Source organism: Rhinatrema bivittatum, chromosome 4 (genome assembly GCF_901001135.1).
Source record: "Rhinatrema bivittatum chromosome 4, aRhiBiv1.1, whole genome shotgun sequence".
NCBI lineage: Eukaryota > Metazoa > Chordata > Amphibia > Gymnophiona > Rhinatrematidae > Rhinatrema > Rhinatrema bivittatum.
This window is the reverse complement of record NC_042618.1, coordinates 261,044,888-261,061,525: the sequence shown is the minus strand read 5'-3', so window position 1 is coordinate 261,061,525 and position 16,638 is coordinate 261,044,888. Positions and strand designations below refer to the sequence as shown.

Genomic DNA, 16,638 nt, shown 5'->3' with positions numbered 1-16,638 from the left:
CCCTGGCATCAACACCTTCTCTCTCTCTCCATTCCCCTCACCCACTGACATTATCATCAATCTTCTGTCTTCCCCCATCCCCTGGCATGACTTTCTCTTCCCATTCCCTCAACCCCTGGCATCACCTTCCCTCAGCCTCACTCCCTGGCATCATCATCACCATCACCTTCCTTCTCCTTCCACCTTTCCTCCCCACCTTTTTGAGTCATCATCACCTTCTCTCTCCCTCCACCCTTCTCCCCTAATCCCTGGCATCATCAGCTTCCCTGTCCCCCATCTCCTGGCATCGTCACCTTCCCTTCCCTCGCCCCCATACCCTGTGGCATATTCAGGTGTCCCTTTCCCCACTGCATCCTCAATCATTGAACAGCAGAAGTCTGGGAGCAGGCTTACCCAGTGCTGCTTCTTCCTCCTTTGCCAGGGAACTGCACAGACCAGCAAGTTTCATGAGACTACAGGCCCCCATGCAGTTTCTGTTGCGGGAAAGCAGGAGCAGCTGCCCATAAGCACTGCTCTCCAACACCCCATAGTGGCAAGAGGACATATTGCAGGCCAGGAGGGAAAGAGAAAAAGAGAATGCAGCCACGGCACACTAGTGTGCCAGGCCACAGCGATTGGGAAACAATGCCCTAGTGGATCCCCCTTACCCCTTTTCTTAAAGGGATATACCAAATTCCCCTTGATAACCTCTGCCATCATCAGCATTTCTGAATATTTCTGCCAAGGCACACATTTTTAGTGACCAGGATGCCATTTAAGGTCCCATCAAAGCGCAAAGCCCTCCCCAGACCTCAGACCCTCCCTGGAAACACCTCCAATCAGTCCATGTAGACTTGTGAGCGAAAATGACATAAACCCCTAAGTTTACCCCTATACGTGGCAGAAAACTTTGTAAGAGGCCATTTCTGCGTTTCAAACACTGGTTTTGCCGTAGAAGTCTCTTTGAAAATTATCCTCCTAAAGCAGTCATTTTGCTTTATTCTTGGTAGAGCATTTACAATTAAAATAATTACCAAGTTAACAGAGTACCTTTCCAATGTCAAAATTATAGATCATAGTTTTATTTCTGATGCAGGAAATGTACAGAAGTGAAAATAAATAACCTGATTTCAGGTTTCTGTTCAATACTATTTATTGAGTACAGAAACATATCTTATGATTTCTGTTTCATTTATAGCAAAGAAAATCCTGCAATCTATTGAATGATATATTTTCAAAAAAAAAAGTTCCTAATAGACAGAAAAGTAGAGAAATATGTTTGAAAATAAATTCCCTGTGTAGTACTTTGTTATATATAGGGGGTTATTTTCCAAGAGCTTCGTGGTGGTTCACATGTAAAATCAGCATATGTTTATGTAAGTACATGTACATGCATATATGCTAATTTGGAAACATCGTGAGTACTTACAGTGTTGCACATAAATGTTAACTAGAGAGAGAGGAGCAATTTCAGGACATTCTGGGATAGGGTTCAGAAGTTGCTGTTTTGGAAGTGTTACATGTGCATACATTATGAAACTTGTCCACTCGCTGTTACACCACTAAGTAAGTCATAGACGTGAATTGCTCTTGGCATTTGTCTGCAGTCTTTGGGTGGGAGGTCTAGGTTAATTGGTGGGGGTGGAGTCAGGTTGAACTGGGAGAAGTGTCTGTAAACTGGTAGTTGCAATAGTTGCAAGTGCATGGACATGTAAGTATTTTCAGAAGTGGAGTATAAGTATTCTTTACAAAATACATGCCTCCGCATACAACGTGGGGTTATTGCATGCACATGTTATAATTGTAAGTGTAATTTTATAAAATAGGTAGAGAAAGTATGCGTTTTCCTGAATTACAAATATATGTGCTTACTGAAACATACTTGTGTACTTATGGGGCAGAAATAGGCGGTATTTGATGTTTGGCTCCCACTACATAGTTTAAAAAATGCTTGCATAAATCTCCATGGGCCCACTTACAGGCACATTTGGCGACCTAAATAACTATTGGAAATTGGACTCTTAGGACATATACTCGAGTAAGTGGGCTTTTGATAATTGCTACAATAGAATTTACTTAGGTAAGTGCACTTTACTCAAGTAAATGGCTGTTGAAAATTGCTACAATAATATGTTACAATTACGTATGTAACTCCTTTGAAAATTACCCCTTAATTTTTATTAATGTCTTAAAAGCAAAAAAAATAATACAGAATGCTGCTCCTTCTGAAATATGAGACAAACACAAGCAAAATATGAAGGAGATCTCTGTTATAAAGAAAAGGAAATTATATGACCAGGAAGGGTGAGAAAGCCAACACAGTATGTAGATGCCAGAGACCCAAGTAGAATCAAAAGAATGGTATCCAGTACATGTATACTTGCCACCATATGAAAAGAGAAAAAGATGAAAACCCATGCCTCATTAATAATGAACCTCCCTTCTGCGCTGCACTGGCAAACTGCCACTGAACAAGATATAATGATATATATTTTACTGCCAGATTCTTCTTCTGTATTTTACAGCAGAATTAATTAATTGCACAAAATATCCCTGTAATTAAAGAGACAGTCAAGCTAATAGGGTTAAATTCAAGATTTGACTATTAAATAATAAAGTTTAAACTCTAATTGCACTTAAATTGATATAAATTAAGCAATGGTTTTCTAAATGTTGTTCAGTAGTTAAAGACAAAGTGTCAAAATTATCTTCCAAACAGAATTGCCCACTTTTGTGAAGGGTTATTTCGTTAAATTTTATTCCTCTAGAAAATACTTTGGTGGTTTCAAATTCTTGAAAAAGATCTAAAATTCAGGCTTGTGTACTAAAAGTGCACTGTTTTTGGAAGGTTACCTATTAGTGCCCAATTTACTAAGATGATTATATGCAGAACAGTGTGACAACACTAAATGGAATAAAATGACAACACTAAATGGAATAAAACCCTTATTCTGCAACTGTGCTTTATATAAGATTCTATTCTCCCACATTAACTAGCCCAAAATCATAGGACCAGTAAACGAGGGCCGATGCTAGCATTTTTTGCTGCCCTATATAAAAAAGTGGTGTACTGCCCCTTGCCCCCATGATTCATTCATCTTCCTCCAGTAGTCTAAACTTTAAAATCTGACATTCCTTTCTACCTGGGTCCACACCCCTCTCCTCTGGACCTCATGGCCAATGCAAGAGTATCAGATGCCCTAGCATACCCTCCCCTACTCCAGCCCTCAAACACACAATTACAAATTATGCATCTATAATAGATTTTGCATTAAAATAACATTTAGAGTACAGTCTTCTGAGATGAAAATATCCTTACAACAAACCTGTATATTATATTTTCATGCACTGCTGAGGTGCCAACCAGAAATCCCTGCAAAAATACCCATATGATATTAGGCCTATTGTAATGTATGTTGAATGTGGACTTGACCATCACAAAGCCATGAGAAAGCAATGAATAAAAAGGAGACAGAGCAGCTTTTAAACTAGAACAAAGGGGAAAGCCAACAGTCACTCAGCAGCGCATAGTTCAGAGGTAGGTATCTTCAAAGGATACTAATGACGCATTAGAATTAGGGCATCCCATTAATATGAAAAGTAATCCAAGTGCCTGTAATTAAAAACTCACCTGAGCTAAAAGATTCCAATTTATCCCTATCAATTAGAAAGCAGAATGAAAATACAAACCAAAAACACATTTTGAAATGTTTGTATGCTAATGCCAGAAGTCTAAGAAGTAAGATGGGAGACTTAGAATGCATAGCAGTGAATGATGACATAGACTTAATTGGCATCTCAGAGACATGGTGGAAGGAGGAAAAACCAGTGGGACAGTGCTATACCGGGGTACAGATTATATCACAATGACAGGAGCATCTGGGAGGCGGGGTGACGCTTTATAACCGGAATAGCATAGAGTCCAACAGGATAAAGATCCTGCATGAGACTAAATGCACAATTGAATCTTTATGGGTAGAAATCTTTTGTGTGTTGGGGAAAAGTATAGTGATAGGAGTATACTACCATCCACCTGGCCAAGATGGTGAGACGGACAGTGAAATGCTAAGAGAAATTAGGGAAGCTAACCAAATTGGTAGTGCATTAATAATGGGAGATTTCAATTACCCCAGTATTGACTGGGTAAATGTAACATCAGGACATGCTAGCGAGATAAAGTTCCTGGATGGAATAAATGACTGTATTATGGAGGAATTGGTTCTGGAACGGACGAGAGAGGAAGCAATTTTAAATCTAATTCTTAGTGGAGCATAGAATTTGGTGAGAGAGGTAATGGTGGTGGGGCCACTTGGCAATAGTGATCATAATATGATCAAATTTGAATTAATGACAGGAAGGGGGACAGTAAGTAAATCTATGGCTCTAGCACTAAACTTTCAAAAGGGAAACTTTGATAAAATGAGAAAAATAGAAAAAAACTGAAAGGAGCAGCTACAAAGGTAAAAAGTGTGCAAGAGGCGTGGACATTATTAAAAAAAACAAAAAAACTTCCTAGAAGCACAGTCCAGATGTATTCCACACATTAAGAAAGGTGGAAGGAAGGCAAAACGATTACCGGCATGGTTAAAAAGTGACATGAAAGAGGCTATTTTAGCCAAAAGATCTTCATTCAAAAAATTGGAAGAAGAATCCAACAGAAGAAAATAGGATAAAGCATGAGCGCTGGCAAGTTAAATGTAAGACAGTGATAAGACAGGCTAAGAGAGATTTTTAATTAATTAATTTGACTTAGAAAATAGCCACTGCTATTACTAGCAACAATAACATGGGATAGACTTAGGTTTTGTGTACTTGCCAGGTTCTTATGGCCTGGATTAGCCACTGTTTGAGACAGGATGCTGGGCTTGATGGACCCTTGGTCTGACCCAGAACGGCATGTTCTTAAGTTGGCCATAGAGGCAAAAACTCACTATAAAACTTTTAAAAATATATCTGAAGCAGAAAGCCTGTGAGGAAGTCAGTTGGACCGTTCGATGATCAAGGGGTTAAAGGGGCACTTAGAGAAGATAAGGCCATCGCAGAAAGATTAAACAATTTCTTTGCTTTGGTGTTTACTGAAGAGGATGTTGGGGAGATACCCATTCTGGAGAAGGTTTTCATGGGTAATGATTCAGATGAATTGAACCAAATTATGGTGAACCTAGAAGATGTAGTAGGCCTGATTGACAAACTGAAGAATAGTAAATCACATGGACCGGATGGTATACACCCCAGGGTTCTGAAGGAACTCAAAAACGAAATTTCAGATCTATTAGTTAAAATTTGTAACCTATCATTAAAATCATCCATTATACCTGATAACTGGAGGGTGGCTAATGTAACCCCAATATTTAAAAAGGGCTCCAGGTGCAATCTGGGAAACTACAGACCAGTTAGCCTGACTTCAGTGCCAGGAAAAATAGTGGAAAATGTTCTAAAGATCAAAATCACAGAACATATAGAAAGACATGGTTTAATGGAACAAAGTCAGCATGGCTTTACCCAAGGCAAGTGTTGCCTCACAAATCTGCTTCACTTTTTTGAAGAGGTTAATAAACATGTAGATATAGGTGAACCGGTGGATATGGTTTTTTTGGATTTTCAGAAGGCATTCGACAAAGTTTCTTATGAGAGGCTCCTAAGAAAAGTAAAATGTCATGGGATAGGTGGTGATGTCCTTTCGTGGATTACAATTTTCTCAGGAGCCATGCTTTTCAATATATTTATAAATGATCTGGAAAGGAATACGATGAGTGAGGTAATCAAATTTGCAGATGATACAAAATTATTCAGAGTGGGAAAATCAAAAGCGGATTGTGATAAATTGCAGGAGGACCTTGTGAGACTGGAAAATTAGGCATCCAAATGGCAGATGAAATTTAATGTGGATAAGTGCAAGATGATGCATATAGGGAAAAATAACCCATGCTGTAGTTACATGATGTTATGTTCCATATTAGGAGCTACCACCCAGGAAAGAAATCTAGGCTTCATAGTGGATGATACTTTGAAATCGTCAGCTCACTGTGCTGTGGCAGTCAGAAAGCAAACAGAATGTTAGGAATTATTAGGAAGGGAATGGTGAATAAAACGGAAGATGTCATAATGCCTGAGTATCGCTCCATGGTGAGACCGCACCTTGAATACTGTGTGCAATTGTGGTCACCACATCTCAAGAAAGATATAGTTGTGATGGAAAAGGTACAGAGAAGGGCGACCAAAATGACAAAGGGAATTGAAATGCTCCCCTATGAAGAAAGACTAAAGAGGATAGGACTGTTCAGCTTGGAGAAGAGACGGTTGAGGGGGGGATATGATAGGGGTCTTTAAAATCATGAGAGGTCTAGAACGGGTAAGCGTGACTCAGTTATTTACTCTTTCGGATAAAGGAAGGTGGCACTCCATGAAGTTAGCATGTAGCACATTTAAAAATAATCGGAGAAAATTATTTTTCACTCAACGCACAATTAAACTCTGGAATATGTTGCCAGGGGATGAGGTTAGTGCAGTTAGTGTAGCTGTGTTTGAAATAGGTTTGGATAAATTCTTGGAGGAGAAGTCCATTACCTGCTATTAATCAAGTTGACTTAGAAAATAGCTACTGCTATTACTAGCATCAGTAGTGTGGGCTATACTTAGTTTTTGGGTACTTGCCAGGTACTTGTAGCCTGAATTGGCCACTGTTGGAAACAGGATGCTGGGCTTGATGGACCCTAGGTCTGACCCAGTATGGCAATTTATTATGTTCTTATAAACAATTACAATATAGCAAACCTCTCATGCCAAAACATCACTAATTGCCAACGCTCAAACAATAACAATCTTGCCTATGAAAACATGACATTGCAAATGTAACACCAACTCCTAAAATACAAATATACCTCATATTAGGAAAATAGAACAAGCGAAGCTGCTATACAACCCTACACAGATGCTATACACTAGCAGAATACCTCACCTCTTTCACACATACAAAACACTGACAGACCCTCACCAAATACAGAATTAGGAGACCATATAGTAGAAATAGAAATGTGCAGACAAAAACTGAACTGGACATTGCAAAAAGCCAGACTCTTTACAGTGCAACAATGCAAAACAGAAACCGCCATTCCTCTTAAAATATCGAATAATAAAATCAAGAAATATAAAATATCAATCATAATAGTAAAACTATATTAACAATGAAAAGAAATATTTCAAAACAGCTGAAGAATAAACATCCAATGTTTAAAAACTCAAATTGTTTTGTTTTTTTATTTCCCAAACACCAGTAAAATATTTCAAAACAGCAGACACATCAATCACCCAATCATTAAAGCTAATAAGGATTAAAAAACAATTCCCACTCTCCATACTTGGTGATTAGTGGTGGAAGGAGGGCATACAAACTTTCTCCTATCTCTCTCATATATGCACACATACATTCTTGCTCTCATACATACTCATACTTCCTCTTTCAGATGCACATACTTCCTCTCTCCCACATGCGCACATACACACACAGGCTTCACCTTTTCTTTTCTTCCATTTGCTCCCCTGGGAGCTCTGGGCCCGTCTCTTCACTTTGGCCTCTATCGGGTCTGGATCACAAGGTGGCCTCCACTCCACTTGAGCTGCTGGTGGGATGCGGTCTGCCGGCAGCCCAAATCCTCTCCTCTACTTAGGCCATCAGCAGATGGATAGGGTCCCCCAGGCGGACGTGGCCTCATTACCTCAGCTGTTTCTTTTACTTCTCATCTCCTTACCTCACCACTCAGCTCTTCCTCCCCTCTCCCTCAATTTCACCCCCTTCTCTCTTCCCCCATTTTCACCCCCTTCTCTCCCTCCAGAGACTCTTTCTTCCCTCCCCTTCTCACACTACCTTTTTCCCCCTTTCCCCCTCTCCCTCCCTCCATTCCTTGCTCTTTTCTCCCCTTTCTATGCTTTCATCACTTTCTTCCCCTTCCCTATGCTGTTCCCCCACCTTCTCACCCAGTCACTCCCAGGCTCTTCCTCCTCCCACTCAAGTGCAGGGATTCCCTAGCACAGTGTATTAGTATTAGGCTTCTCCCTCATCCCGCACGAGCCAGCAGCAGCAGCAGCAGGAGCAGCATTTGAGTAACATCGTCTCCTACTATTGCAGAGCCAGTTTCGTGGTAGGAGCTGTTAAATCTTGCTGCTTCTCTTGCGAGACTGACCCTGCAGCAGCAGGAGATGATGTCGCTCAAATGCTGCCACTGCTCCTGCTGCCGGCAAGTGCAGAGGATGTGTTTATTTTCCCCTACATCAGATCAGGCAGAGGTTTAGCAAGCCGCATATGCATCCCGTGGTTTTTCTTTTTTTTTTTTTACACTTCGGCTGCCCACGTGGTGGAGTCTTCTGAGTGGCCCTGCAGCCTCCACTCAATTTGGCCACTGGTGGACCCAGGCCACCGCATCCTTGGAGCCGCCACCCTGTGCAAGTGCACAGCTTGCACAGTGTGTTGCGCCGGCCCTGGTAGGACACCCCCCCCCCCCAAAAAAAAACTCACACTGCATCTCGTCCCTGTTACAACCTCACACTCTTTCTCCCCTCTTTCCTTTCCCCTTCTGAACAATTCTGAGCCCCTCCTACTCAACTTGAGCCAACAGGAAAATAGCCTCTTACCTATTACTTGCTCAGCTACCAAAGATGATGTAGTACTGTTTAACAGAGCCGTAAACCTCGAACCACTTGAGCAAGATTCAAAGTTATATGGTGCCGCTGGATAGTGGCAGATTATTGCTCAAAGTCAAGTTGGTAAGAGGTAAGACTCTCCTCCTACCAGCTTGGCCTAGATAGAATGGGGTATGCTGGTGAGAGAGGGCTCTGTTTTCAAGGTGGCGGGGTAGAAATTTGAACCAGGCAAGGGAGGGGTGAATCAGAACCAGTAAGAGGATATGTTTCTAGGGGGAAAGAAGATTGGAACTGGAGGAAAGATATTTGTTTCCAAGGTGAGGAGGAATCGGAATCTTAATGGGGGATGGGACTGGGTCATTGTTGTTGGGGGAAAGACCTAGGAAATGTCCTTCCTCCATTTGTAAACTGCTAGCATGATGAGTCAGCAAACTCAGTAATTTATAACAGCCCAGGACTAGGAGCTAAATTTTATGTACTAAAAGTATGCATTAAATTTACCTTCGTGCTGCTTTAATGTTTTGCATATGTCAGTGACCATTTTCAATTTAGGGAGAAGCAAGATTGACATGTGATTTCATAGACTAGAATATTCTTGGCACTAACTCAAACATTTTCTGATGGTATCGTTGAGTAGTATTAGTGAAGTTTTTACAAAATGTGAACCTGAAAACCACTGTATGTAAGAAGGTTCTTACTCTTCTCTATTAGGTATAATAAAATCTTTGTCAAATTCAGTATAGAATGAAAATAAACTGCTGCCACTTGGTGGACATTTAGATGAACTGCACTTTTGAATCTTTATGATTCCCAGCAACTGGTCTGGGTGCAACATAATCTGCACATCCATGATTTTCTCAAAAGATACATTTTCTTTTTACCTTAAAAGTAGAGATGTGCAGAAAATGTTAGGTCAGACAGGAACCAGGCAGATTCCTGCCTAATTTGAGGTTGATGGAATTAAATAAGAACATAAGATATGCCATACTGAGTCAGGCCAAGGGTCCATCAAGCCTAGTATCCTGTTTCCAACAGTGGCCAATAGAGATGTGAATCGGAACCGGAATCGGTTCGGATTCCGGTTCCGATTCACATGTGGGGTTTTTTTCATCGGGCCTGATCGCGGTTTTGTTTATCGGCTGCGCCCGAGCCGATAAACAAAAAACCCACCCCAACCCTTTAAAACTAATCCCTTTGCTTCCCCCCCAAAAAAAACATTTTACAGGTACCTGGATGGCCGGCGCCATCTTTAAAAATGGCGCGGGCCATCCAGTGCTCCTACCATGTGACAGGGGCCGGCCAATGGCACGGATACCTTGTCACATGGAAAGGGCAAAGGGCCATCGGCGCCAATTTGATTAGTGGCAGCCGACGGCCCGGGAGCGGGAGATCGCTCCCGGGACCCCCGCTGGACCACCAGGTACCTGTAAAATGTTTTTGGGGGGGTCGGGAGGGTGGGGGAAGCAAATGGATTAGTTTTAAAAGGTCGGGGTGGGTTTAGGGGTTATTTTTGTATGCCATTTTTCCCGCCCTCCCCCAAAACGATAAGAGAACCCCCACGATCAATATTGTGGGGTTTTCCTATCATTTCGGGGGAGCCCCTGATTTCTGACTATTTTGAAAATATCGACGATATTTTCAATCGTCCGAAGCCTGATTCACATCCCTAGTGGCCAATCCAAGTCACAAGTACCTGGCAAGTACCTAAACATTAGATAAATCACAAGTTACTATTGCTTATTAATTACCTAATAGCAGTTTACGGATTTTTCCTCATGGAACTTATCCAACCCTTTTTTAAACCTAGTTACACTAACCATAACTATATCCTCTGGCAATGAATTCCAGAGCTTAATTATGCACTGAGTGAAAAATAATTTTCTTCAATTTGTTTTAAATGAGCTACTTGCTAACTTCATGGAGTGCCCCCCTAGTTCTTATATTATTTGAGAGAGTAAATAACCGATTAACTTGTTCAAGTCCTTTAATGATTTTGTAGACGTCTATCATATCCCCCCTCAGTCATCTCTTCTCCAAACTGAACAGCCCTAACTTCTTTAGCCTTTCTTTATAGTGCAGCCGTTCCAAGCCCCTTATCATTTTGGTCGCCCTTCTCTGCACTTTCTGCAGTATAGCTGTATGCTTTTTGGGATATGATGACCAGAACTGCACACAGTATTCAAGGTGAGGTCTCACCATGGAGCGATACAGAGGCATTATGACATCCTCTGTTTTATTTGCCATTCCCTTCCTAATATTTCCTAACATTCTGTTTGCTTTTTTGATCGCCACAGCATACTGAGCCGACAATTTCAAATTTAGCTCAGATTAAATGGAAAAACTGAAAACGTTTTAGCAGCAAATCAGGGAAAAATCCATTCAAGTTTGATGTACATTCACTGCCAGTTCACAAATTTAAGAAATCCAGATGAGATTAAGAGAAAAAGGTTCATTAAATTGATAAACCCATCAACTTTGTGCGAGTTTATAAATCTGGTTTACAAACCTCTTTGTAAGTTTCCCTTGTTTCTGCTTAAACGTTAGTATAACTTGAGTATGTCACATGCTCCATATATCACTGCAAACAAAAATAAAATATAGAAATCCTTCAGACTGGAAGAAAAAAGAGGGAAAATCTTGTCAACTCATCAAAAAGCATTTCAAGTTACCCCTATGAAAATGTATGATTTGTTGTAGTCTGGGAACATGAGATATTGTATAAGCATATTGATTGCTGAAGAGGCCAATTGTTCATACATTAAGCATTAGAGATGTGCTTTGGTTTCGGCCTGCCGTGAGAAATTTCATTTTCCTGCGGTTTGGGCTTTTCTTTTTTTCGGGGAGCCAGAAATTTCAGGTTAGTGCGCGCTAACCTGAAATCAGAACTGGCCAGCTAATCAGAACTGGCCAGCTTTGTTCTCTACCATGGCTCATACTCAAAGTACAGTAGGAGGTCACTAGTCTCCCTTCCCACCCCCCCCCCCCCGCCTAAAAATTAAAGTGGTATGGAGGAGAAGTGTACGACAACCCCCCTCTCCACCACCACCACCTCCACTCTACCACCTAATCCTGCCCTAGGACCCATCCAGAGTTTAACTGGTTAAAGTTATTCACCCAGTGAAAGTTAGGGCGCTAAAATTAGCTAGTTAGCCCAGTCAGTTTTTAAAAGCTTTGATCTAGCTGGCTAAGTCCTTACTCAGCTGGATAGATCTCTTTGAAAAGTGACCTTGAATAGAAAAGAGAACCTGGAAATCTGCTTGCTGCCACAAAAGTTTCTTGGATAAATTATCATGCTTTTCTGGAACTCCTGTCCATGATCTGGCCTCTGGGCCTATACCCCCGAATCTTGAATCCTCTGATCATGATTGGGCGACTGGCCCTGCAACCCTGCCATCTTCAATCAAGTTTTTGTTCCCTGGAATCCTGAACATGATTGGACCCCTAGGTCCAAAATACTCAAATCTTGGGATCTTGAGATCTTGGGGTACTAATCGATAACCGCCTAAATCTAAAGAAAATGATCAATACCACAACCAAAGATTGCTTCTACAGACTTCAGGTCCTAAAAAGACTCAAACCTCTACTATTTTTCCACGACTTCAGGACAGTGCTACAAGCCTTGCTATTTGCCAAAATAGACTACTGCAGTGCTCTCCTCCTGGGTCTCCCCAGCTCTTCCACCAAACCTCTACAGTTGATACAGAATGCCGCGGCAAGAATCCTGACCAACACCAACCACGGAGAACACATATCATCCATCCTCCATAACTTACACTGGCTCCCAGTTAAATACAGAATCCTTCACAAATCACTCACTTTAATTCACAAGTCCATACACAATCACCTTCATCTGGGCCTCGAATTCCCCCTCAGACTCCATAGCTCCAACAGACCGACCAGAGAAGTATACAAAGGAACTCTACAAGCCCTGCCAACCAAAGCCACTCGTCTCAACTCAACCAAAGTCCGATCCTTCTCGACAGCAGGCCCTGCTATCTGGAACAATATACCCTCAGACCTTAGGCTGGAACCCTGCCTCTCAATTTTTAGGAAAAAACTCAAGACATGGCTCTTCCGCCAAGCCTTCTCAGATCCCCTGATGCACACTAGACAACCGTACAACCTCATGAACAATGGCTTTATGGATTACCTTAGAAGCTCATGAACCTCAGAACCTCATGAACAATGGCTTTATGGATTACCTTTAAGGACTTAATTTACTACTTCTGATTCATCTATTGTTTATACTCTTTATTTATTGCTTCCCTAGGCCTTATTTTCCAGCGGTCCACGCTTCCAAGTTTACTATCCTTGTTGAATGTAACTTTGCTCTTCCTGTTCAAACGAGTTTTTGTTACAGTTCCCCTATTCGATGTAAACCGATCTGATATGGTCATCAACCATGAAGGTCGGTATAGAAAAGTGTTAAATAAATAAATAAAAATAAATGCTAACTCTCCTCCACCCCCAAAGACTGCAGTCAGGCCTCTGAACCCATGTTTCCCCTACCTTTAATCCTTCCATCCCTCCTTGTTTACAGTTGGTCCTGTGGCCCTCCAGCCCAGCCCCCTAATCACAATCAGACTTCTGGGCCCATGACTTCCCTATCACTGGTACCCTTCCACAGTCAGGTCTTTGAGCCTGCAGACAACCCTCACCGCCATCCCTGGACCTCTTGTTCCCAAGCACAACTACAGTTGAGCTTACAAACTTGTGACCTCTCCTCAGTCCCAGCCCCCCTGAGTCTAGGCCTCTAGATCTATGCCCAATCCCACTGCCCCCCTTGGGTCCTCAAACCACATTCTTACCTCTGGGTCTGCAAACCTCCACCTACATCCCACCCAACCCCAAGCAAACATGGCTTCTCCTGGACCCACCAGGTCCTCCTCCCATTTGAACTTGCAGCCCCTCCTGAGCTGTTAGTTAACTTTCTTGCATTATTGTACTTAGGTATTAATGCTGGATCTAACGTTAGAAATTAATGAGGCGAGCAGCATAAAGTTTTCTGCTAATTGGCTCATTTGTATGCATGTCACTGCATCATAATGATAATTTGCATGGAAATAATGTGCATTTGATATGGACATTAGGAACAGCCGTTAATATGTATTTGTGAACCCTAATGCTCATTAGTTCATAGATCCTGAAGTGTCTGAAAGTAAAAAATGTGGCCAGTAGAAAATAGCGATCACAAAACCTGTATTCAGATATGTTGCGTTGTCCTGCCAGTATACTAGCAAGGCCTAATTTCTTTAATAGTTCTATTTATAATTAATTTTTTCCCTTCACCTTACTCTATCAGTTTTTCACAATCATATCGGAACAGATATAATATTCATTATTTTCTCTTATTACAGAATAACTCATATTACATTGTAACAGAAATTGTCAGCAAACTCAACTCACAGAAATTTGCAATTAGAGCATTGCACTGTCTGCGAAATGGGATGGGATTTATCTAAATTCATGATGACAGGCTATTCCATATGCAAATTGTCTGCTTCTGAGTGAACATATTTTTAATTTCTGCTCTGGATTGAACAGTGTCCCAGAGAAATAAAAATATCTAGAGTCTTAAAATTCAATATAATAGGAATAATACCATAGTAGGTAAATATTAATCTGTCAAAGAAAGATCAGTCTGTACCACCTTACAGTTGGTCACTGCACAGTCTTTTAATGGATTTGTGCCACTTCTGCAGTATGTCATCATCTCTGGACTTTCCTTCCCTGATATTTAGTAGCTTTTCATAGCATTGTCATTTCATTTGCAGTATATCCTTTGAATAATGGAGGATGGAACATTCATTTCTGTCCATTGCTAAGAAAAAAGACTGAGTGACAGAAAATGCAGCCATGCACTTGTTGCCTCCTTTGGATTTAAGATTAAAAGATTGCGGAAGATGCATAATTTTGGACTTCAATCTCATAATTCCTGTAGCAGATGCTCTCATGTGTGGTACCTGCTGGGTATGCTTGAGAACCTGAAATATTCAGGTGCTTTCCTGGAATTCTGGTTAAAGGAGGAACAATATGCATGGTGCCCCCTCTAGTGGTCAAAGGAAAGAGCTGCAAAAAGGAGATACACAATGTGCGTCCACTGCTGGGACTGTAGGAGGTTTGTTAATTAATGTGCAGAGAAGCTGCCCTTAGACTGGATGCTGTCTGATTCTGGTCTTAGCCATGATTTATTTTTCCTTAAGTTCACTAAGCAATATATTACACAAAATCCCTGTGGAGCATCAAGTATGGCTAAGCCAGGAGATTTAAAATGATAAGAAACTTTGAAAACTGAAAAATGTATACATATGTTTTATAATTAATTCTAATCTAATCTCATTACCTTTCACAGAAAAACGGTTGTTTAGACGTTGTCCCAAGTCAGGTGAAATCATCACCAAGAATCCAGTTGTGAGATCTAAGAGTTACAATAATCCTCTGTTGACACCTGTGGCGGAGTATGAAACTGAGGTCATTGCAGCTAATGGCACTGGCATTCGGAGGCACTCTGTGTCTGAAATGACCTCATTCATCGAGTTGCAAGGATACTCCAATCTCACAACTATCACAGATTCCGGCTCCAAAATCTCCATGACAACAAGCAAAAATCAGTTACTGGGAGAGCAAGAAAGGCCCTGCAAGAGCTCCGTGCAATGTTCACACAAACTAAGCACAGCTGACCAGCAGCAAGGACACTTCCACTCCCAGGACACACAGAACAGGCTCTTCGAACTGCCCAGAGACTCTGCCTTGATTCCAGCCCCTTCCTCTAGCCCCGAGACTATTGTGGACCAGATTTTAGAGTCCATTGACTCTGATTCTGAAGGAATTTTCATTGACTTTGGACGGGGCTCTTCAAATTCAACAGGATATAACATGGACGCAAGCAGACAGAGCATTGTGTGAAGAATGTCTGAACTTCCTTTTTACTTTGGTTTATTTTTTTTCAGTTTTCAGTCTCCAGCCTTTTTAGCCTTCTTTAGTAATACGTCTTATGGACGCTGGTATATGTCTTTCTTAAGTGGAAGGTTTCATTCTGAGAGAATGCAGCTCTTTAGACGATGAGACAAAAGAAAAGCAGCCTTCACATTTGAAATTTGTCTTAATTTCTTAGAAGATTACTGTAGAGGTACATACTGTCCCTTCAACAATAATATGCGGTGGAGCAATAAATTGCCCTATTTTCCGTTGAATTCATAAATTTAAGTGTAGCAAAATATGTAAGATTTGTATTCACTCCTTTACTTTTTAGTTTCTTAAAATGCTTTGTGTACACTCCATTATTTAGCCATAAACTGCGAGAGAAAAAAAAATATTCACTGTGTGGTGTGATGCATTATTTTATCAGCAACTCTGTGAGAGAGCACTTCCTTTAATTTTAGTGGGGTGGGGGGAGTAAAATGGGTCTAATCTACAACAAGGCAGCTGAAACAACATAAAGTCTGCCAAGAGCACAATATAAAACTAAATGCCATGTTATACTGATCCCCTATAATAGTCATTTTGATTAGTGAGTTCATAGCTCACCAGCAGATCATATACCCTGAGTGGCTCTGTATTGTCTCGGCAGAGCATATATTTCTATTTATCTATTTATTTATTTCCAGCTTTTTATGTATCATACACTCAGCATGCTGATCAGAACGGTGCACCACACAATTGAATACAATCATGAAAAATAATAAAATTATAAAAACAACTTTAAAATACAGTATCAATAAAATGAAAGAACAATCAACTCACCTCATTCCTATCTCCTCGATCCCTGGACATAAGCAAGCTTTTACCCTTTTCCTAAAAAACAGTGGTTTTTTTGCCCAGCTCATCTCAGTCTCACATCTCTTCAACCCCTGAGAACAACCAAGCTGTTACCCTTTTCCTAGTTTTGTCCAGGCAGTATTGGCCTACTCCTTTTTGGGCCGCCAGCTCATTTGGAACCAGCCTTTGTTGGGCTGTATTATCATGAATCTTCATTAGCGTGAACTTGGTAATCCCTTTTTTCCATATGGTAGTCCTTCATTT

At 41.0% G+C, this 16,638-nt stretch overlaps 1 protein-coding gene across 14 annotated transcripts in view; it reads left to right on the top strand.

Moving 5' to 3' along the window:
• PRR5 (proline rich 5) overlaps positions 1-16,293 on the top strand; it is a 557,355-nt gene extending 541,062 nt beyond the window's left edge. For 13 of the 14 annotated variants that reach the window (XM_029600069.1, XM_029600065.1, XM_029600066.1 and 10 more), the window contains one exon: positions 14,969-16,292. In XM_029600069.1, coding sequence (XP_029455929.1) covers positions 14,969-15,522 — 554 coding nt within the window. In that variant the 3' untranslated portion in view covers positions 15,523-16,292. Of the gene's footprint in view, positions 1-14,968 lie in introns of all 14 variants that reach the window. The other variant, XM_029600072.1, reaches the window with a different exon arrangement.
• Positions 16,294-16,638: the final 345 nt, after the last annotated feature.